Source organism: Platalea leucorodia (assembly GCF_965183815.1).
Source record: "Platalea leucorodia genome assembly, chromosome: 1".
Classification (NCBI taxonomy): Eukaryota; Metazoa; Chordata; class Aves; order Pelecaniformes; family Threskiornithidae; genus Platalea; species Platalea leucorodia.
Window position 1 is genome coordinate 113,407,711 of NC_138823.1, and position 18,382 is coordinate 113,426,092.

The 18,382-nt window shown below is 42.7% G+C and overlaps 1 protein-coding gene across 1 annotated transcript in view; it reads left to right on the forward strand.

Annotated features, from left to right (window-relative positions):
• The window catches only part of ITGA9 (integrin subunit alpha 9), a gene marked incomplete at both ends in the record, with an annotated part of 229,450 nt that overhangs the window by 47,858 nt on the left and 163,210 nt on the right, over positions 1-18,382 (forward strand). Inside the window, one exon of the mRNA XM_082327280.1 lies at positions 4,760-4,920. Within this exon, the coding sequence (XP_082183406.1) occupies positions 4,760-4,920 (161 nt within the window). The remainder of the gene's footprint in view (positions 1-4,759; positions 4,921-18,382) is intronic.

Below are 18,382 nucleotides of genomic sequence, written 5' to 3' on the forward strand. Positions count from 1 at the left end.
CAGTGCTGACTGGGAACACTGCTCCCCTAAGGCTTGTCAGCACGGATGCCCAAGACTGCTGCTTACTGGTGAAAAGCTGGGCGTTGCTCTTGCTTTTGGGCAGCTGAAGTTGGTCACCTACTACATGATGTTTAGAAAATCAGGCTGAACATGCAGGCAGCATTCTTCTGTGGCAAATGGGTGTCTTCAATGCTTATTTGAATGTGTGGTTATTTTGTTAACTGGTGTGTGAAGGAAAGTTGTCTTCCTCTAGCACTTGCATGTAAACTTTCCCCACCCTCCTTTTTTTCTTCTTCTTCTAGTGGATGCTGCTCGTCATGTAACAGCTATCTGAGGATCTATGTTTATTGACGCTGCCAGTGACAGTATAATTGCCATCCATTTTGTGGATACTGTTTGCAGGCTACAGTCTTCAGAAGTATGAATTTATTGCTGAAATGGTTTTGTCTGAACAAAGAGCCATGCCCAAGTGAAGCATGTGCTCTGCACTGTGTGCCAGGCATTGTCTGACCCTTCGCTCTGCCTCCGTGCTTGCTGGAGAGCTGAGCGTCTAGTCGTACGCCCACCAACAAAGACAGCCTCTGGTACATCTTGGATGCGTGAGAAATGTGGCACTTTAACTTTTCACTCTTTCACTTTGGAATCTCACCCAGGCTGTTCCTCCCTCACTTGACATTGCTTTGTCTCTCCTGGGGTCTCTGTATCTGCGGGAAAGGTAGGGATGAGAGAAAGGCATTTCCTAGCCTGGATGAGCAGACTTCATCCTGTTCAGACCATGTGCTTCTGGGTGACCAGAACAAGACAACAGAGGCTGCTGGCATCTCTGTGCATCAAGCGCTGCTTCTGCATTCATCCCACAGACAAATGGAAATGAACATGTGCCCACAGTCTGGATAATTTCCTCAACAACAACAGCAAAAATAATAGTGATAATAGTGCCACTGTAAGAATTAGGTGAATTTTAAGTGGCTGTGAAATGAAGAGTTTTGGGTATTTGGCTTAGAGTTAGGCAGATGCTGTAGAGACGTCTCCGAAGTTTCTCTTGTACTGTTCACTTCAGGTGTGCATTGCTTGTGTGTTCATCCATTTCTAGGGTAGTCTTCATGTCCCAAATACTGTTGCTTGAAAGACTGGTGTGAGATTTAGTGTGGGATAATAGGTTGCTTGACATTTTTTGCTCTGTCTGGATACATTTCTAGGACTGAAGAAACATGCCTGATCCAAAACTTGACAAAAGTGGACACTCCTCTTCTTACCTGTATCCTGCTGTAGTTTGCTGCAGGAGTATTATTTCTGTCTGGCTCTCGTTTTTCCAGTCTGCTTGGATGCAGGCCTAAGACAGCGCTACCCTCTGAATGCCTGAGAAGCAGGGATGCTGTAGGGATGTTCTGTTCAGTGTATGCCCAGAGCAGTGAGGACGGCTCCCTACTTGGAAGCTAGGGATAACACTGTGAGAAAGGCTTTGAAACAAAGTTTGAAGTAAGGGGAAAAGGAAAGCTTTTGGGGAGAGGATGGAAGGAATGTCCTGTGTATGTTGTCATTTGCTACAGCAATTTTTTTTAATAGTTTCGTTACTTAAGAATTTTCTCTGCAAGCAAAGTTCGTGAATCATTTTCTCCTCGTAATTACTGGTAGAGAAAGCAAAGAAACACATTCCTCTTCCAATAGCTATTTGTTATTATTTAGTAAGTTCTTCATTTTCTCCATGTGGTGCCTCCCCCCCTCCCCTGTGAATCAGTACTATAGTTAGTAGTTTAACAAGCACTTAGAGATGTATGCTGAGCATTTTGCCGTCTGCTTTTTGTGTGCTGTAGCATCATCTGAGTGGGCGACAAAGGGATGCACCGGGTGGCTCGGGGTGTGTAACCCCTCCATTAGCACAGCCAGCTGCTATTCCCATTTTAGCTCATGGGATACTGCTGCCCAATTTCAATCCCTCCTCACTCCTCCCTGCTTCTGGGCTGCCTTCAGCCCTGTGAGGGGATGACTCTTGCATCATGAGTATGTATGTGCCACTTAGGATGAAAATCCATTATAAAATGTCTTTACTTGGTTTATCTGTTATTGGCCGGAGTAACTCACCTGGTCTGCTGGCTGGCGGTCCTCTTGCAGGTATGACCATAACAGGTATGACCTCAGGTATGAGCTGTTATCAAAGCTTTTAGGCATTTAACTTTAGTTATGGAAAAGGAATAGTCATTAGAAAAATCAAGCCCTTCATCTGAGCTCATCAAATCCATGCCAGAGTTTTATTTTGATTGTGTGAAGTTGGGTGGGCAGATCCCCAGAAACATTTCTAACCAGATCTGCTTAAAGCTGCTGGAGAAATATGTGAAGGCATTACCTGCAAGAGTTAATTTGCTAGAGAAAACTTGCCTCCTGATCTCCTACTGGAGTGAGCAGGAGGAACTTACACCACCAGCAGTTCTAAGTTAGGCCGATTATCTCTCCACCCTCGTTGCTTTTTGAAAGCAATGAAGCTGGGGAGGGGAAAAAAAAAAAAACCTTACTCATGATATTTCAGTTTTTCCACTGATGTGACATCATTGGATATAACATAGAAACAAGTTGTCAAAATAAAGGGGAGATGGAGGGCGGGGAGGACGGGAACTGTGCTGCTTGATTGAAAACATCCACTGCCGTTTCAGAGAGACGGTAGCTGGGATTGCTTTGCTCAGAGGCCTGGTATGGGGCTCGCGTTGGGATGCGTCTCTGCGCCTGCAGTGAGGAATTGTTTTATCGGTAATATGTCGCGCTTCCTTTGGAAAGCCTCAGAGCCTCCTCAGGCGCCCCTGCAAGCTCTGCAGCCCTGCCTTCCTTTGGTGCTCCTCCTTTGAATAGGGCTGCATCTCCCCACGGGGCTTTTTGCCTCTGCCTACACAGAGCCTGGTTTCGCTAATGGATTTTCTTGTCTTTATTCTTGGGACGCCAGTGCAGATCTCAGCATGCGTGCGTGCATGTGAGGTCTTGAAAGCAGACGGGAGATGATTGGGGATGGGTGTGGGATGTGCACACTTTAAAAAAGAAAAAAAAACGTTAAGAAAGAGACTGCTGGGATTTTAAACAGGCTAAACCCTGTGTTTCTGTTTAGGTGGTGCTCTTTAGTGGGACTGAGCAAACACCACTCCAGTGAGAGTTTTTCGTGCTGAGCTTGTAGTGTTTGAAACATTTTTAAGGCATTATTCTTCTAAGCAAGTTATTCTGTCAAAAGCAAGCAAAAAAAGTTCAGGTGGAGCCCTGTGATGGTAGTTAGGCTGGTTCCTCAGCTGTGGCTTTTCTTACTACCTAGGGTACGTCTCTGGTTGCTTTGCATGAACTTGTGAGTGAGCATTTCATCAGAACGCAACACACTGCAAATGGAAGTGAGGTCGGTTTGAATGATGGGAGTTATGAATGTTCACAGAGACTTTTGCACCAAGTTTTACAATATGATTAAATAAACTCTTCAAAGTAGTGAAATTTTGGTGGAGAAACAATTGGAGGTGATAGCATTGGCAGCAGTGTTAATTTAGAGAGATTAGGATTTTCATTGATTCAAAAAAACCCAGCACCACAAAACCAAATAAAAACACACCAAAACCCAGCAAAGACCCTGGGCTGAAATTTGGTATAGAAGACCTCAGTCCAGGAATGTGTTACATTTACATTGATTGTTTATAAAATTCTGGCTTAAAGAAAGTTTACGTTTATGGGGAGCATGTTATCTGGCATCAATCATTTAGGACTTAAAACATAAATAAAAGCCAAAGCAATAATTTGGCAAGCATCCTACATGTGTAACGAATCAGCACAGGAGCTGGTGCTGGCTATCGTTTATGAAGATTATCAACTAATTAAGCCATTTATAGTGAGCCAATCTCATGGTATTCCCATTATTGCCTTGATAACAGCTGAAATCAATACAGGCCATGGTCTGTGATGAGTGAAGGGACCTCACAGCCAGTGTTTCCCTTGTTTGTAGAAAGCACTAGAACAAGCATTCATGCTTCTGTTGTAGTTTCATTGCTCCTGTTGTTGTTGCATTTACCAAAAGGAAAGGTATAGTCAGCTTGGATTATTCAATCGCTGTACAACTATTTCAGGTAATAAATAAGTTTTCTTTTGGACGCAGATACATCCAGTCACAAACCAACTGATTGTGTTAAGCTACCTATCCTGTAGAACAGCAGGAAACAGGATTTACAGAGATACAGCTCATTAGTCTCTGGGTATGTCTTCTGTAAGTTGCCAGGGTTGTGTAACATCTAAGAGGGGGATACTGAGTGCAAAGGCAGCGACCTCTAGTTAAGGTCTAAATGCTAAGATGACTGCAAATCAACAGAAGTAATTGTTGGGAAGTGCCACATCCTGGTTGACATTTGCATGGTTTGTGCTGTTCTAGAAGGAAAACAAAGCTTGAGGCTGCTGCTGTTGTTGTTTGTGTTGTGTTTTTGCTTTTTCTGTTAGCAACATAGTTTAAGCATCTTTTGTTTCTTTTTTTTTATTAAGTGTGCGTGTCTGGATGTATTTTTACACATCATTTCCTATGGGAAAGGATGGGCTCGGGAACGTAGCGACACAAAACCTGGGAGTATATTAGTAATTGGATTTGGTTTTGTGCAGCCACAGGAAACTTAGTGATTGATTGAAGGCCTGCAAGGGTTGACCTTTCTTCAAGCACACATGCCCCGGGGGGCAACAGGATCCATTGATAGGTGGCTAGAAAATAGCTATTGTTCACTGACATCCTTTGTTTTCTTCTTCTTCCTTTTTAAAACAGGTTTGAATTATAACTTGACTGCTGATGTGGCAAAGAAGGAAAAGAGCCAGCAACCCAGAGTTTACTTTGTGACTTCTGGAGAGGCAGCGGGGCAGATCACAGAGAAGTTACAACTCTCATACATGCAGGAAAAGTGCGAGCATTACCTAGCATATGTCAAGGTCAGTTCATTCCTGTCCTTACTTATGTTGGCCTCAGTGCAATTCCACTTTTTTTTTTTTTTAAATATTCAACCAATTCAAGTGGTGCTGCTTGGCTTCAGATGTTCTTTGTTTTCCTGACGGGTGGATGAAGGTTTTGGGTGGAAGCTCAGAACTTCTTGCTTGGCATGGTTTGTCAGTCTGAGCACCATGGGGACTTCAAGACCTGGTGCCAGGAATATGTATTTTATTTACTTTCGACCAGGCACATTTGCGGAGGTTTCTTTTGTCTTTTGGCTTGGTTTGTTGCTACACTTGTTGTACTCAAAATAAGGAGGCAAAGTTTTCTTTTGGCAGGAACAGCAGGTTTAGTGTTTAGTTTTGTGTAAGGTCTGACTGCACAAGGGGCTGGTGATGCAGTCTGCATGGGAACGGCAGGATAACATGGGGTCTGTCCTGAAGCAATTGGGCTCTTGGGTTTGAAGAGCACCCTGGATTTCATCTGGGCTTGAAAATAGCAGTGGCATAACTTAATTTCATATGTGTCTTGGTCCTAGGGATACAGAGAGCACTTCCCAGACATTCTGGGATGTAGAAAGGGTCTGTTCTTCCTGTGACAAACTCTTTGTCTGGGGTCTGCTAGGACTGTAGTTATCTTCGCTTGGCAGCTGTTTTTGAAGAAACGTCACCCAGGTGCCATTTTGTTTGCAAAGGAAGCACAATAGTTTTCTTCTCAGCTAAGAAATTTACAGAATGAGCTCTAAAATTATATAGGAAGGAAATTTATCTTTTAAACCACATATGTCTTACAAGTACTAATCTGTATCACTAGTCTAGTGGGAAGTATGGTTGCGTGGCGAGTTGCATATCCTCCTTATTGAAGGACATATTCCCATAGATGAGTGTGACCTAAATTCAATGGCTATCACTTGGCACTGTCTTGTTTTGAGAATCCAGCTGGTCCAGACATCCCTAAATGTATAAACTTTTCCAGGGAGCTTCTTTGTACCTAAAAACTGTGAGAACGGGAGATAAAATTCATCCTTTGACTTTATCAACATTTTGTGCATGGCTGTTGAGAGAAAATAAAATAAATAAAGGGACCACCAAAGAGGAAATGCTGTCCTGCTAAGTTGTGTGGATCTCTGGGAAGAGACTAGATAATATTCCATGGTTTTTTTTGTTTCTGGAACAACCTTTGCTTTCTGCTGTGGAAAAGCTCATTAAAGAAAATGTAGACCTATGAGATTTCCATTACTTAGAGAATATGGCTGTGAGTTTACTAATTCTGGTCTTTCTCAAATGAGCACATCTGGTTAGGCTTTAATGTATTGAATTTGGACAAAAAGGACCCATATGCCTTTGTATCTTAACCCAATAATGATTTCTTTCACACTAGCCCTGTTGTAGTTTTTGGGTACTACACAGAATTCATTAGAGAGCTACATATGCCCAGGAAACAATTTATTGTAGGATTTCTAGCTGATATTGGGAATGCAAAGGTAAGAACTATTTTTGGGGAAAATTCCTGGGAAATTTAATTTTTTATAGGTAAGAAAAATGTTTAAGCAAGTTTAAAAATACCAACAACTTAAAGCAAACCAGCTGGTTAACAAACAAGGCTACTGGCTTTTCATATGATATAAGCAGCTATTTTTCACAGTTGGAAGAATAGCAGGAAGTGTCGTCTGTTCGTGTAAGGGAGAATGCAAAGTAGTGGAGAAAGATAATGCCTGTGCTTTCCTGGTAAAGGTGATATGGTCCACGAGGCTACATGTCATTACAAACATCAAAGAGAGCCCTGTAGACTCAGGAGGAGTGGAAATGGGGTCATGATCTTTCACTGCTATCCTTAAGTAACAGCTAGTAAAACAAAAACAAAAACCCTGAAAACCAAAAAAACCTCCCCAAACTCCAACCGGAAGTCTCCTTGATTGCATAGTTTTGTGATGGAATGGGTGATAAAAGATGTAGGCTTAAAATATATGAAGTATTTCACTTAGGCTCTCGTCTTTCCTTTTACTTACTGTATGCCTGGTGAATTTGCCTCCATGGCAAATGTAGTTGTTTGCAGTTGCATCCTTCATCTGTTCACTTTATCATTGTTCATTTGAATCCCTGGTGACAAATAGGTTTATATGGTAACATGAGGATGTCAGTCCTGGGCTGCCTGTGATCAAGGAGAGAGAAGCTGTTTGGGCTTGTGTGTGACCTTGTGCGCTAGCTTGACAAACCCTACTACGTAAACAAGGCGTCCAGTCCAAATGGCACACAGCAGAGCTCCCTAGGTTATGTTAGTTAAATGAAAGTCTGTGCCAGGCCTTGCTGGGTGACATTGCCTTACCAACATTAGTTCTAGCATGCTGGAGGCATAAAACAGAAGGACTGAGAAAAGTCGTGAAAATACTAGACTATACAAGCTTGCTGCAATTTCTTTTGACAGATTTGATCTCAAGAGACCCCGGTGAAAATAAGCACTAAAAAAGTTGCAGTCTGCAAATAAACTGACAGGGATACTCATTAAATCATTTTGCAATTGATAAGTGTCAATGTTTTGAGCATGACTCCTTTCCTGTTTGTGGTTCCTTCTCAGGACAGGAGCTACTGTTCTTATTGCTGCTACTGAATTTGGGTATTAAAGTCTGTCTTTCCTCATAACTGTGTGACTGAGCTAAGTGGATCTCAGAAGGTTTGTAGGATACACGTAGCTCAGAACTTCATCTTGTACAAGGCAGGCTACCAAATTACACCTCAGGCTGCTAGGATTATGGTAGTTCATGAGAAAACGTGTTTTTCTGGTTGAGAACAGAGAATGAAATGGAAATGCTTTGGGACTTCAAAATGCTTTGAGTTTGGTTTTGTAGTGGGCATGGGGAAGTAGAGGAGAGGAGAGATGCAGTTTTCTGACGTTTCCCCCCCCCCCCCCCCTTCATTGGAACCTGTTCGATGATTTCTAGTTAAGAAATTTTAATTCTTTAGTATACATAGACAGTAATTCCAATACAGCGCTCCAGGTGTCAGCTGCAAAAGCTGCATTTGTTTTAATTTAAACAACCTTTGGAAGTTTGACTGATATGTTCAGTAGAAAATGGACAGCTGGTGCAAGTGGCTATTAATTGAGAAGTTCAGGAGCGCCGCTGGTTTTCTCGTGTCAGTGCGCAGCTAATCCCCACCGTCTCTCAGGAGGTGCTTCGCTGCCGGACCGTTCCTCCTCCAGCCCTCTGGGGATGACGGTGCTGCCACTGCAGGCCTTCTCTCCTTCAACGGTGATAAAACTATTAACAGCAGATAAATACATTACGTGGTAACTGTCTGTCGATTTTGCTGGAGGAAAATGAAGCAAAAGTTTAAATCTGATTAGCTTTTTTTTTTTCTTAAAGGGATTTTTTTTTTTTGAGAGGAGGAATGGCAAACATAAATGTGAGAAAATGGAACATGGTACTAGGAGGAGAAGAAACAGAGGTTGCAGGGGGAGGTAGAAACAGAAAAGATGAAGAAAATAAATGGGTTTGGGGGCTTTACAAGTGTCTCCTTAATCTTAATATCTGGGCTTGCAGCTGAAATGTAGAGTGTTCTCTTGGGAACTGCGCTCTGATGGTGCTCAGAAGACTTGAGCTGTGTGTTTAAGATGTGCTGTGATCAGGGCATGGACTCTGGGGAAGCATTGTTTCCCCTTTCCAGTAACTGCCCTGGTTGTTTCCTGCTTATGTGGGCTCCCCAAATGTTTAGGATAGATTTACCTGTGGATAGGACAAGAGAATTTGACGCAGACAACAAAGCACATTGTGCCTGCAGATTTATGCGGGGTCAGATCTCATCTTTCTTGATTTATCACAAAGGTGTAATGGTGATGATGGTGAAAGCCCCTTGGACGATTCCTGCATTTATTAAAGAAGAACTGTCTGGTTTCTTACCCCAGCCAGCTGGGCTGCCTGTTGCTACCAGTCACTGCTGTCTGGGTGCAGAGTGAATGTTGTAACAGCTTCAAACACCATCAGCAGTCCTGGCACACCATTAAACCAGACACAGCATTTATATTTTCCAGAGATCTTTATCTAGGTGACTGTCTAGTTGTTTTAAGCAGTCTCATGTTGCTCATCATATTAACTCTTAGTGGATCCCACCGTAGCTCATGGGGAGGATGGAACTGAGAAGCAACAGAGGAGCAGTGATACCAAAGGCTTTTCATAATGGCATGTAGGTGAGGAGCTCATGCTCTGTTCGTACAGGCAGGTTTGGAATAAAATGCTGCCTTTTCAACAGAAATTGCACAGCTATGTTTTGTTCGCTTCTGAATTCTGTAGCCAAAAATTTGCCTTTTTATAAGTGTGTTTCTGGCCTTTGTCTGTCATGCATCACTGTTACCATAGGTATCTAAAGATACTCTGGGCTGCTGATCTCGCACAACTTCATCTCTAGTGCTCGCCAATTTTAGTCACTGTCTGTGATTGTGATTGTTTCTCCCTCTGTAGCTGTTTGATCTCATCTGAGAGGGATGCATGTATTAAAGTTTTTTATTCTTAATTCATAGTAATCTGGCTTTTTTCTAGACTCTGGGTAGCAGAGCATTCAGTTTCACAGTCATGTGTGATGTAAAGATGGTATCACCTTGATCATTTGCAAGATGTACTTTCTTCTGAAAGTTGTCTGCCTGTGAATTAACATCTTTATGTTAAGGTTTGGCTGATGGTGTTACAGGATAGAGATGTACAGACAGAGACACTCAAGAGCTTATTTTGAAGGTCGGGTTTTGTGTTTTCCTTTTGGTGGGTTTTTTTTTGTTTGTTTTTTTTTAATGGGATTGGTTTCTCCCATACTGTCAACACGGAGCCTTTGGGGGGGGGGGGGGGGGCACATCAGCAGAGCTTAGTTGCTTGCTTTTAGCGAGGCCTTTCCTGGGACGCTGGCGCTGTGAGCGATGGATTGTGTGTTGGACATGGACGATAACCGCTGCTTTGCAGAGGAAGAAGTGAAAACCAGACCCTTGGCAAGTGCAGCTCCCCTCAGTAGTGACCCGACTGCTCCTGCACACCTCTCCCTGGGAGAGGAGAGAAGTTAGAGCAAGTCAGGGGATCACACTTGAAGCAGAGACTGCTTTCACAGCAGCAACAGCTATGAAAACCTAGTCATGATTATCTAGGATTTCACAGGGTTTGGACCACTGGGCAGACAAAGGGAGGGCTGACCTATTCCAGCCTGCAGCAAGAAGTTTATCGTCGCTGGAAGACAAAAGGTGCTGTGTAGTTTTGCCAGGAATGATGACTGCAGTGAGATTCAGCGCTAAGACCATGAGCAGAGTTGATATCTTTGGGTTTGTTCCTTTTTCTTGTTTTATATAACTCTTTTTGCCCTTTTGCTCGGCCAACTGGAGAAACTGTCAGGCCGAGCCAGATGCAGTCGCAGCATATGTTCAGCCTTGAAGGGCTGTGGGATAGGTGGGGTGATCATGAAGCACAGGGGTTTATTTACAGAAGCATGCTCTCCGGAAAAACTCTGTTTTCCAAAAGTATGCAAAGTGTGCTTGTAATCTATTAGCATAGCCTGCCTCCCCTCCAGCAGAGCCAAATAAATATAGTGTTTTCTGTTGCCTTACTCTGTAAAGTGATCAGCCTTCTGCTTTCGGATGCACTCTGGCCAGCGCTGTGTAGGGCTGATGTCTCACCTTGAAAAATAAGCCAGGGAGAAGAGAAGCTGCATTTTTTCCTGAGTAGCTCATATGGGCAAGGGAAGAACAGTTGTTAGCTGCATAACTCTGGGTTCCTTTTCATTGCCTGTTAAGTACAGGGATTTAGACATACCAGAAAGAGTATTAGGAGCTGGTGGGAAGACTGACATCTTTGAGCTGAGCATTAACTGTATTAAGATTTAAATACTGTTAATGACCATGGAGTTGTCTTTGGCTGTTCCAAAAGTTTTTGCAAGGTTCACCAAGAGCAAGTAAGATTGTCTTTCAAGGGTGAGCTTATACTCCAGTTCAAAACTGTCCTGCGTAACGTGGCCAAGATGAGGCTGCCAAATACGCCTCGCACTAGCATCCTTTCAGAGGGGACCCATGCTGCAAGTAGTTAAGTGCTGTAAGATCTGCTAGGGCTGGTAGTGCAGCTACACGGGACAGCAAATTGTAGCAGATATTGTGCTATTAACTGTTTGGGGGCTTTTAACTGGTCAGTGTAGCTAGTAGGGCGGTTTGGTAGCCCAGAGGGTCTTGTGTCCTGAGGACCGTGGGAGGTTTTCAGCTGTGAGCTGAAGGCAGAGGTTTTGTCCAGATGCCCTCCTCTGCCCATCTTCCCAGGATTTTAAAGAAATAACTTTTTTTTTTTTTTTTTTCTTCTCACACTGGTAGATGATACAACTGGATGGCAAATGTCTCCCCCTTTCTGGTTGGAAAGTGTCTTTGAGTATTTTCTGCTCTGTACGAAGCTTGTCCATTATAAAAAAAAAACAAAACAAACAAACAAAAAAAACCCACAAAAAAACCACCACAAACCAAACAAAAAAACCTCATCCCATTTCAAGTTTTAGCAAGGTAACTAATTTTGTTGCTCTTTGACTTTTGCCAGCATGTATGAAAAAGGCCAAGTATGTTGTTTATGGCCTAGGCAGAAACCTGGTTGCTCTGGTGGAGCTGCTGTCAGACAAAGTGCCTGGTTAATCACATTCATGAATCTAAGTAGAGAGATTTTATGCTTCCCAGATGAAATGAATATCATCTTCAATGAGGCTCAGTCAGTAGACTTACAGCACAGTGGCTGCTGAAATTCTGCTTTGCCTGCCTTGTATTTCTTTTTACCTGCCTTTTTTAAACTAGTGTTCCCTGCTAAACCCAAAAAAGGGATCCAAATCTTTAATCTTGAGCCCTTTGATAAAATTGTCCCTTTTGATATGTTCTGTAATGGGAAAGAAATATGATTTATTTTTCAAGTAGAGTCTCTCAAAAATAAATATTTCTTAAGTTTTAACAGAGTTGAGAGTTACTTTTATTGCATGTAGAGTCTTAATGAAGCGTGACACTTCACTGCTGCTCTTAGACATTCAGTAGCAGGCATGTGCCTGGCTTTACTGACTGCGCACTGATGTGTTTCTGTCTGATACCATAGTTCCTCAAAAAGAGATTTCATTTGCAGATTAAACCTTTTGGAGACTCAGGAGGGGGAGATTTAGGCCTGGACAGAGCATGGCTCTTGGGGAGGAGGATACCAGAGCCCATGGTTTGGAGAGGCTGTCCATGGGGCTTTCATCCTGAGAGGAGTCATTGCATTTCCCAGTGATGACACTTTTAGGAAGTGAATGGCCAAACAGAGATAAAAGAGGTGCTGCACTTTGTGCTAGGAAAAGTTATTTCAAAAGGCAGGTAATGATGGATAGGAATATTTTTACTTTCTCTGGCACTCCTGGTTAACCAAAGAGCTTGTTTTCTCAGGTGGAAAGAAGCAGTGAAGAAGGCAACACTACTGTTTTAGAAACTTTCTAAGCTTGTTTTTTTTGTACAGAGTCATATAAACTAAACACATGATGGCAAATTGTGCTGTAAAAGTTTATTAGTACTTCTTTGGGACAAATTTACACTTGGGGGAATACGCTTAATGCTAGAGTATTGCTGCAGAAAATTACAATGGGAACAGCTTGTTTGTCTTAGTGGTTTTCCTGTTTATAACACATGGAGGAATATCAGTCTGTGCGGTAATCTCGGACACACACATGTACACGGTCGGCTTATCCTGTCCAAACTGGGGAGTGCCTAAAATTATCACCCTTTCATTTTGCTACCCTTCGGAAGGAATGAGGAAGGCACTTCATCAGGAAATATTGGAGGCAACTTCCAACAGAAAACTCCTCTCTAGGCTAAAAAGAAAACAATTAATTTTGCTGGCTGTGGCTTCTGGGTATGTTCCAAGCCTATAACCTCCTCGGAGTCAGAACAGACTTGAGTCTCCTGGGAGACTCTTACAGATGCTGTATTTGGTTTGGGTGGCAACACGTAATGCTAATCCAGTGCCCTAATTCATACCAAAAGTGCCTGACAATATGTTTGAAGAAATGTGGGAGTAATAGGTTGCAGGCATAGAGCTTTTTTGGCAGAAAATGCCTTTTCTGCCTTTCTCCCCCACTAAGTAGCTTCAGTTGTGGAACTGAATTAATCTTGAGCTCCTGAGGTCCAGAAACAATTGAGGAAAAGGCGTGTGCCCTGTGCCATTACCTCACCCCCACGTGCCCGCTGGCATTTCCATATTCATCGGGGTGGTTACAGATGGTATGGTTGTGGTGGTGATCAAAAGTTACATCCCTGGTCATAGGTTTCCAGTTTGTTGCGTAATTTTAATTATCGATTCCCCTTGTAGAGCTCCATGACCTCTCCTGGAGTCCCAGTTATTTTAGGGAATGTTTAGTATTCTGTACCTGGAACCTGCATGTTGTCCTATGCTAGCTGTGCTCCTCTGGAGATTTGAAATAAGTAGTTGTTCGGGAGTTCAAATTGTTTTCCACTTGCCCACAATGTCTTTGACCTGAAGGCATTCGCTTAAGCTTGTTTCCTGACTTTATATACAAGATGTTCTTATGGATTGGATGCATTAGGCAAATTAGCTTGCGCTTCTCCATTTTGGTGTGTCATGATTTTAAGACTGCCTTTTCTCTCATCAAATGTTTGTGGCCACAGTGCTTGCTTTCAGTGGTCATTTTTGCTTTGAAAAAAGGATCATCTTTGAAAATAAGCGTACTTTCGAAAGCTATCCTCAAAGCAGTGAAATAGTAAAATTTTAGGAATATGTGCAATCTAATTTTTAGGGTTTGTTTCTTCTGGTGGTGTCCTCTGGCTGGCTCACAGTGTAATGTGCCATTTGTTTTCATCTGGGTTAAAATTTGTATTGCTACATGTGAACTACACAGCTTTAAAAGAACAATTTTCAGGAGGGGATATTGCAAAGGCTGCATAGAACATAAAAAACTGATTGATTTTTAAGCAAAACTCAGTGTTACTGCAGCAGAGAAGTTTCTCTGATCAGATTCCACCAAGAACATAATGTAGCAACTTCAGTGTTTCATAGAAAATTTCACTAGAGGATCTTCTAGTCTGCCTTTTTTGTCAAGTTATTGGCCACTTTTTCTGCCTAAGTTGCACCTATTGGTGTTCATGATTTCTCATGACACAAGCAGTTTCTTGTAAATAAAGTCCTCCTTGAAATTATTTGTGAACATTTATCTTCTCCATGAAAAACTGAAAAATACTTAATAATGAATGGCTTTTTGCAAGCTTTTTATGCCCATTGGTTTATTTTATTGACATCTTGTTGCTCTAGCTATTTTTAGTCTCCATCTATGCATAGGTTTTAGGGCACTGAATATGTTTTACTTTGTGATATGTGAATGTGCTTAATACCATAAGGCTAGGACTGGGTGATAGCCTGCCTGTAATAACAAACAATAACGAAAAGGAAGAGAATCCTGCAATAGTTTATATTACCTTTTTTTGTCCTGGGAGAAGACTCGGGTCTGGTGTTAAATTCTAGACTGAAACGTAAAGAGTTAGCCATAAATCTAAGGGAATCTAATGTGAGAGTAAAGTAAATTTACTACTTCCTTCTTTTGGCACACACACTGCATCACTTAAGACTTCCTTAGATGACAAAATAAGTTAAAAATACAACTGGTTAAACTTGTCATGACTCTAGTAATTTTCATCCTATTAGCAGACACACAGCTTCTCATTTGGCAAGATTGACTATAAGGGAACTGACATTAATGTGACTTTGGTGAGAAGAAAAGAGTGTAAAAATAGAAACAGCTAACAAGGAACGTAAGTTAAACCAGGGTATGTCTTATATAAATTTATACCTTCTTTCACATATTTTTGACCTGCTAGGATATAGAAAGCACCAAGTGAAGCATACCGTTAGCCATGAAATTTGAAGGTTTTGGTGAAGTAGTCCGAGTATATAGGGTCAACAGTCTGATGGAAAGGCTTTTAAAATCCCTTCCTTGTAAGAGACTACGCTCTATCACTATGCTTGCAAATTTGGCTTGTGTGCTTTTGCTCTGGGAGCTAGAAAGGATGTGAAAATTGATAAGCCAGAAATGTCATTGTGCTCCAAGTAGTTAAAAAAAAAAAAAAAAAAAAAAAAAAAAAGGTGTTGAAATATATGTAAAGTTTTTACCCTCTTGCATCTCCCCCTTTCACTGGGGATAGGCAGTGAATCAGGGGTGCTTTGAGAACTGACTGGATAGCTGAGGTTGTCTGTTGCTTTTAGGAAGTGTTGAGGTTTTCAGTCCTTTAAATAATAAAAAAAAAATAAAAAATAAAAAAAAAAAAGTGGCAAGTGTTCCTGAAACTGCAGAAGCAGCAACAGCGTTGGAGTGGCATAACCTGTAGACTTTGATTTTTGCTCTTCAAGCTCTGCTCTGTCTTTCAGGTACAAAGTCTTTGAGACCAGAGTGAAAAATTTTAAAGTGGAATCTTTTTTGTTATTGTTTTCTCATAAGGATTTTCTTTATTCAGAGAAAACAGGTGATTTCATGCAACTGTAATAGCTATAAACTACTCCTTTTAAATCATTGAGCAGATCACTGAGTGGTTCTGAATCACTCTTTTGGTTATGTGCCACCAGGGGAAACCAATTTTTCGTGCCCTGGTAAAGTACAAAAGCCTGACAAATTCACATGGTAACAAACCCAATTTTGTATGAAAAATATTACCCCTGTGAAAGTGAGTGAGTCCAGTTCCCATTTGTGGTGCATGACCCCCTACCCCAGAAGCAGCTTGCCAAGGAAAAGCTGCTGGTTTGCTCTCATTTAGTGAGCTCTGCAGTTCACGGTGAAGAGGAGGCTTGAGCCCCCCAGCTGTAATTGGCAACCCATGAGCTCCCTGTGACTTGGAGGTGTCAGTGGCTGCCCTGGCACATGCGAGCGTTCAAACTCGTCCACTGCTCGGTTGCAAGAAGGGAGCTGGAGAAGGTGGTTTCCATTTTCTTTTGTTACCCATGTGATTGTTTCCACGAAAGCTGCCTCTGCCTGCTCTCAAATTGCAGCAGCAAAAATCATGAGCTGGCTTTGAGAGGATGAGCCCTGAAGCACAGCCAGGTTTAGGAGCCCAGTCTGCAGTCTGTGCTGAGACAACACAAGCACTCTAACCCTGGCAATAGAAATCAATCGCAAAAACTATCCTAGGCTTCAGCAAGGATTGAGGATCTCGCCTGGAGACCAGAGAAGAATACTCACATGAGAGAGCATTTTCAAAGCCTTTCCTGAACCCACTAAATACTTCTGGCCTGGGGGAATGGGTGAGTGTTTAAGCCAGTTGGAACAGTGCTTCCACTTCTGGTATTTCCATTCCTGGTAAATGCACTGGGGCAGGTTGTGCTGCCTGTATCTCTGCTTGACCAATACATATATAGTCAATTGTGGCAAAACGCATCCCTGAAATGACGATAATGCATGAAACTGTGCTGTGACACTGTAGCCATTGCAAGCAATAAATATTATCGAAAGCACTGGTTTTTATTTGTCCCTTTCAAGAACTTGGACAAATGCCAGAGTTTATTTTTAAACTTTATATAAGTGACTTAAATATTTGTGATGGCTCACTTTTCTTTCCTTACTATTTTGGCAACAGTCTTAATTTTCATAGAATCATAGAATACCAGGTTGGAAGGGACCTCGAGGATCATCTCGTCCAACCTTTCTAGCACAATCTAGATGAGATGGCCCAGCACCATGTCCAGCTGAGTCTTAAACGTGTTCAGCATAGCGGAGTCAACCACTTCCCTGGGGAGATTATTCCAATGATTGACTGTTCTCATTGTGAAAGATTTACCTCTCGTGTCCAATTGAAATCTCCCTGGGAGTAACTTGTACCCATTACCCCTTGTCCTCACCATGTGACTCCTTGTAAAAAGGGAGTCTCCATCTTCTTTGTAGCTCCCCTTTAAGTACTGGTACATGGTGATGAGGTCACCTCTAAGCCTCCTTTTCTTAAGGCTGAACAAACCCAGCTCTCTCAGCCTATCCTCATACAGCAGGCTTCCCAGACCCTTGATCATCTTGGTGGCCCTTCTCTGGATCCCCTCCAGCCTGTCTACATCTTTTTTGTATAACGGGGACCAGAACTGTACACAGTATGCCAGGTGTGGCCTGACAAGTGCTGAGTAGAGAGGGATAATGACTTCTTTATCTCTGCTGGTGATGCCCTTTTTGATGCAACCCAGCATCCTATTGGCCTTCTTGGCCACAGCAGCACACTGTTCACTCGTGTTGAGCTTCCTGTCCACCAGGACCCCCAGGTCCCTTTCCACGGAGCTGCTCTCTAGGCAGGTGGATCCCAGTCTGAGCTGCTACTCCTGGATTATGTTTTCCCAGGTGCAAGACCTTACACTTGTCCTTGTTAAACTTCATAAGGTTCTTGTTAGCCCACTCTTCCAGCCTATCCAGATCTTCCTGCAGGGTGGCTCTCCCTTCCAGAGTGTTTACTTTCCCACTTAATTTGGTGTCATCTGCGAACTTCATCAGGCTACACTTGATCCTGTTATCCAGATCGCTTATGAAGATATTGAATAGCTTTGGGCCCAGTATTGATCTCTGGGGGACCCCACTTGTGACAGGTTGTGAGTTTGAAAAAGAGACATTTACCACCACCCTTTGGGTGCGGCCCATCAGCCAATTCCTCACCCACTGCACAGACCGCTTGTCCAGGCCATAACACATCAGTTTCTCCAGGAGGAGGCCATGGGGAACCGTATCAAAGGCCTTGGAGAAGTCCAAATAGATAACGTCGACTGCTCACCCCACGTCAACTGAGCAGGTCACTTTATCATAGAAGGCCACCAGATTTGTCAGGCATGATCTGCGTTTTGTGAAGCTGTGTTGGCTTTTCCCAATCACGTGCTTCATTTGACTGGTGATGGCCCCCAGGAGGATCCGTTCCATGACTTTACTGGGAATTGAAGTAAGACTGATGGGCCTATAATTACCCGGATCCTCCCTTGAGCCTTCTTGTAGATAGGGGTAACATTTGGCTTCCTCCAGTCCTCTGGGACATCCCTCGATCTCCACAACTTCTTGAAGATTATAGTGGCCCCGCAATGACATCAGCCAGATCTCTCAACACCCTCAGGTGGATGGCATCAGGGCCCATCGATTTGTAGGAGTCAAGGTCCTGTAATAATTCACATACTAACTCCTTCTTCACTGATGGTGGGTCTATGTTTGGATCCTCCTGGATTTTTGTTCCCAACGCCTGGGATGCAACAGTGTTGGTAAAGACAGAGGTGAAGGAAGGTGTTGAGAACCTCTGCCTTTTCAGCATTGTTGGTGACTGATTCACCTCCACTGTTTAACAGTGGGCCTATGTTTTCTTTCTGTTTCTGCTTGCAACTTACATACTGGAAGAACCCTTTCTTGTTATTTTTGACGTCTCTGGTCAGTTCCAATTCAAGTTGAGCTTTTGCCTTTCTAACTGCATCTCTGCACACTCTGGCAATGCCCTTGTAGTTCT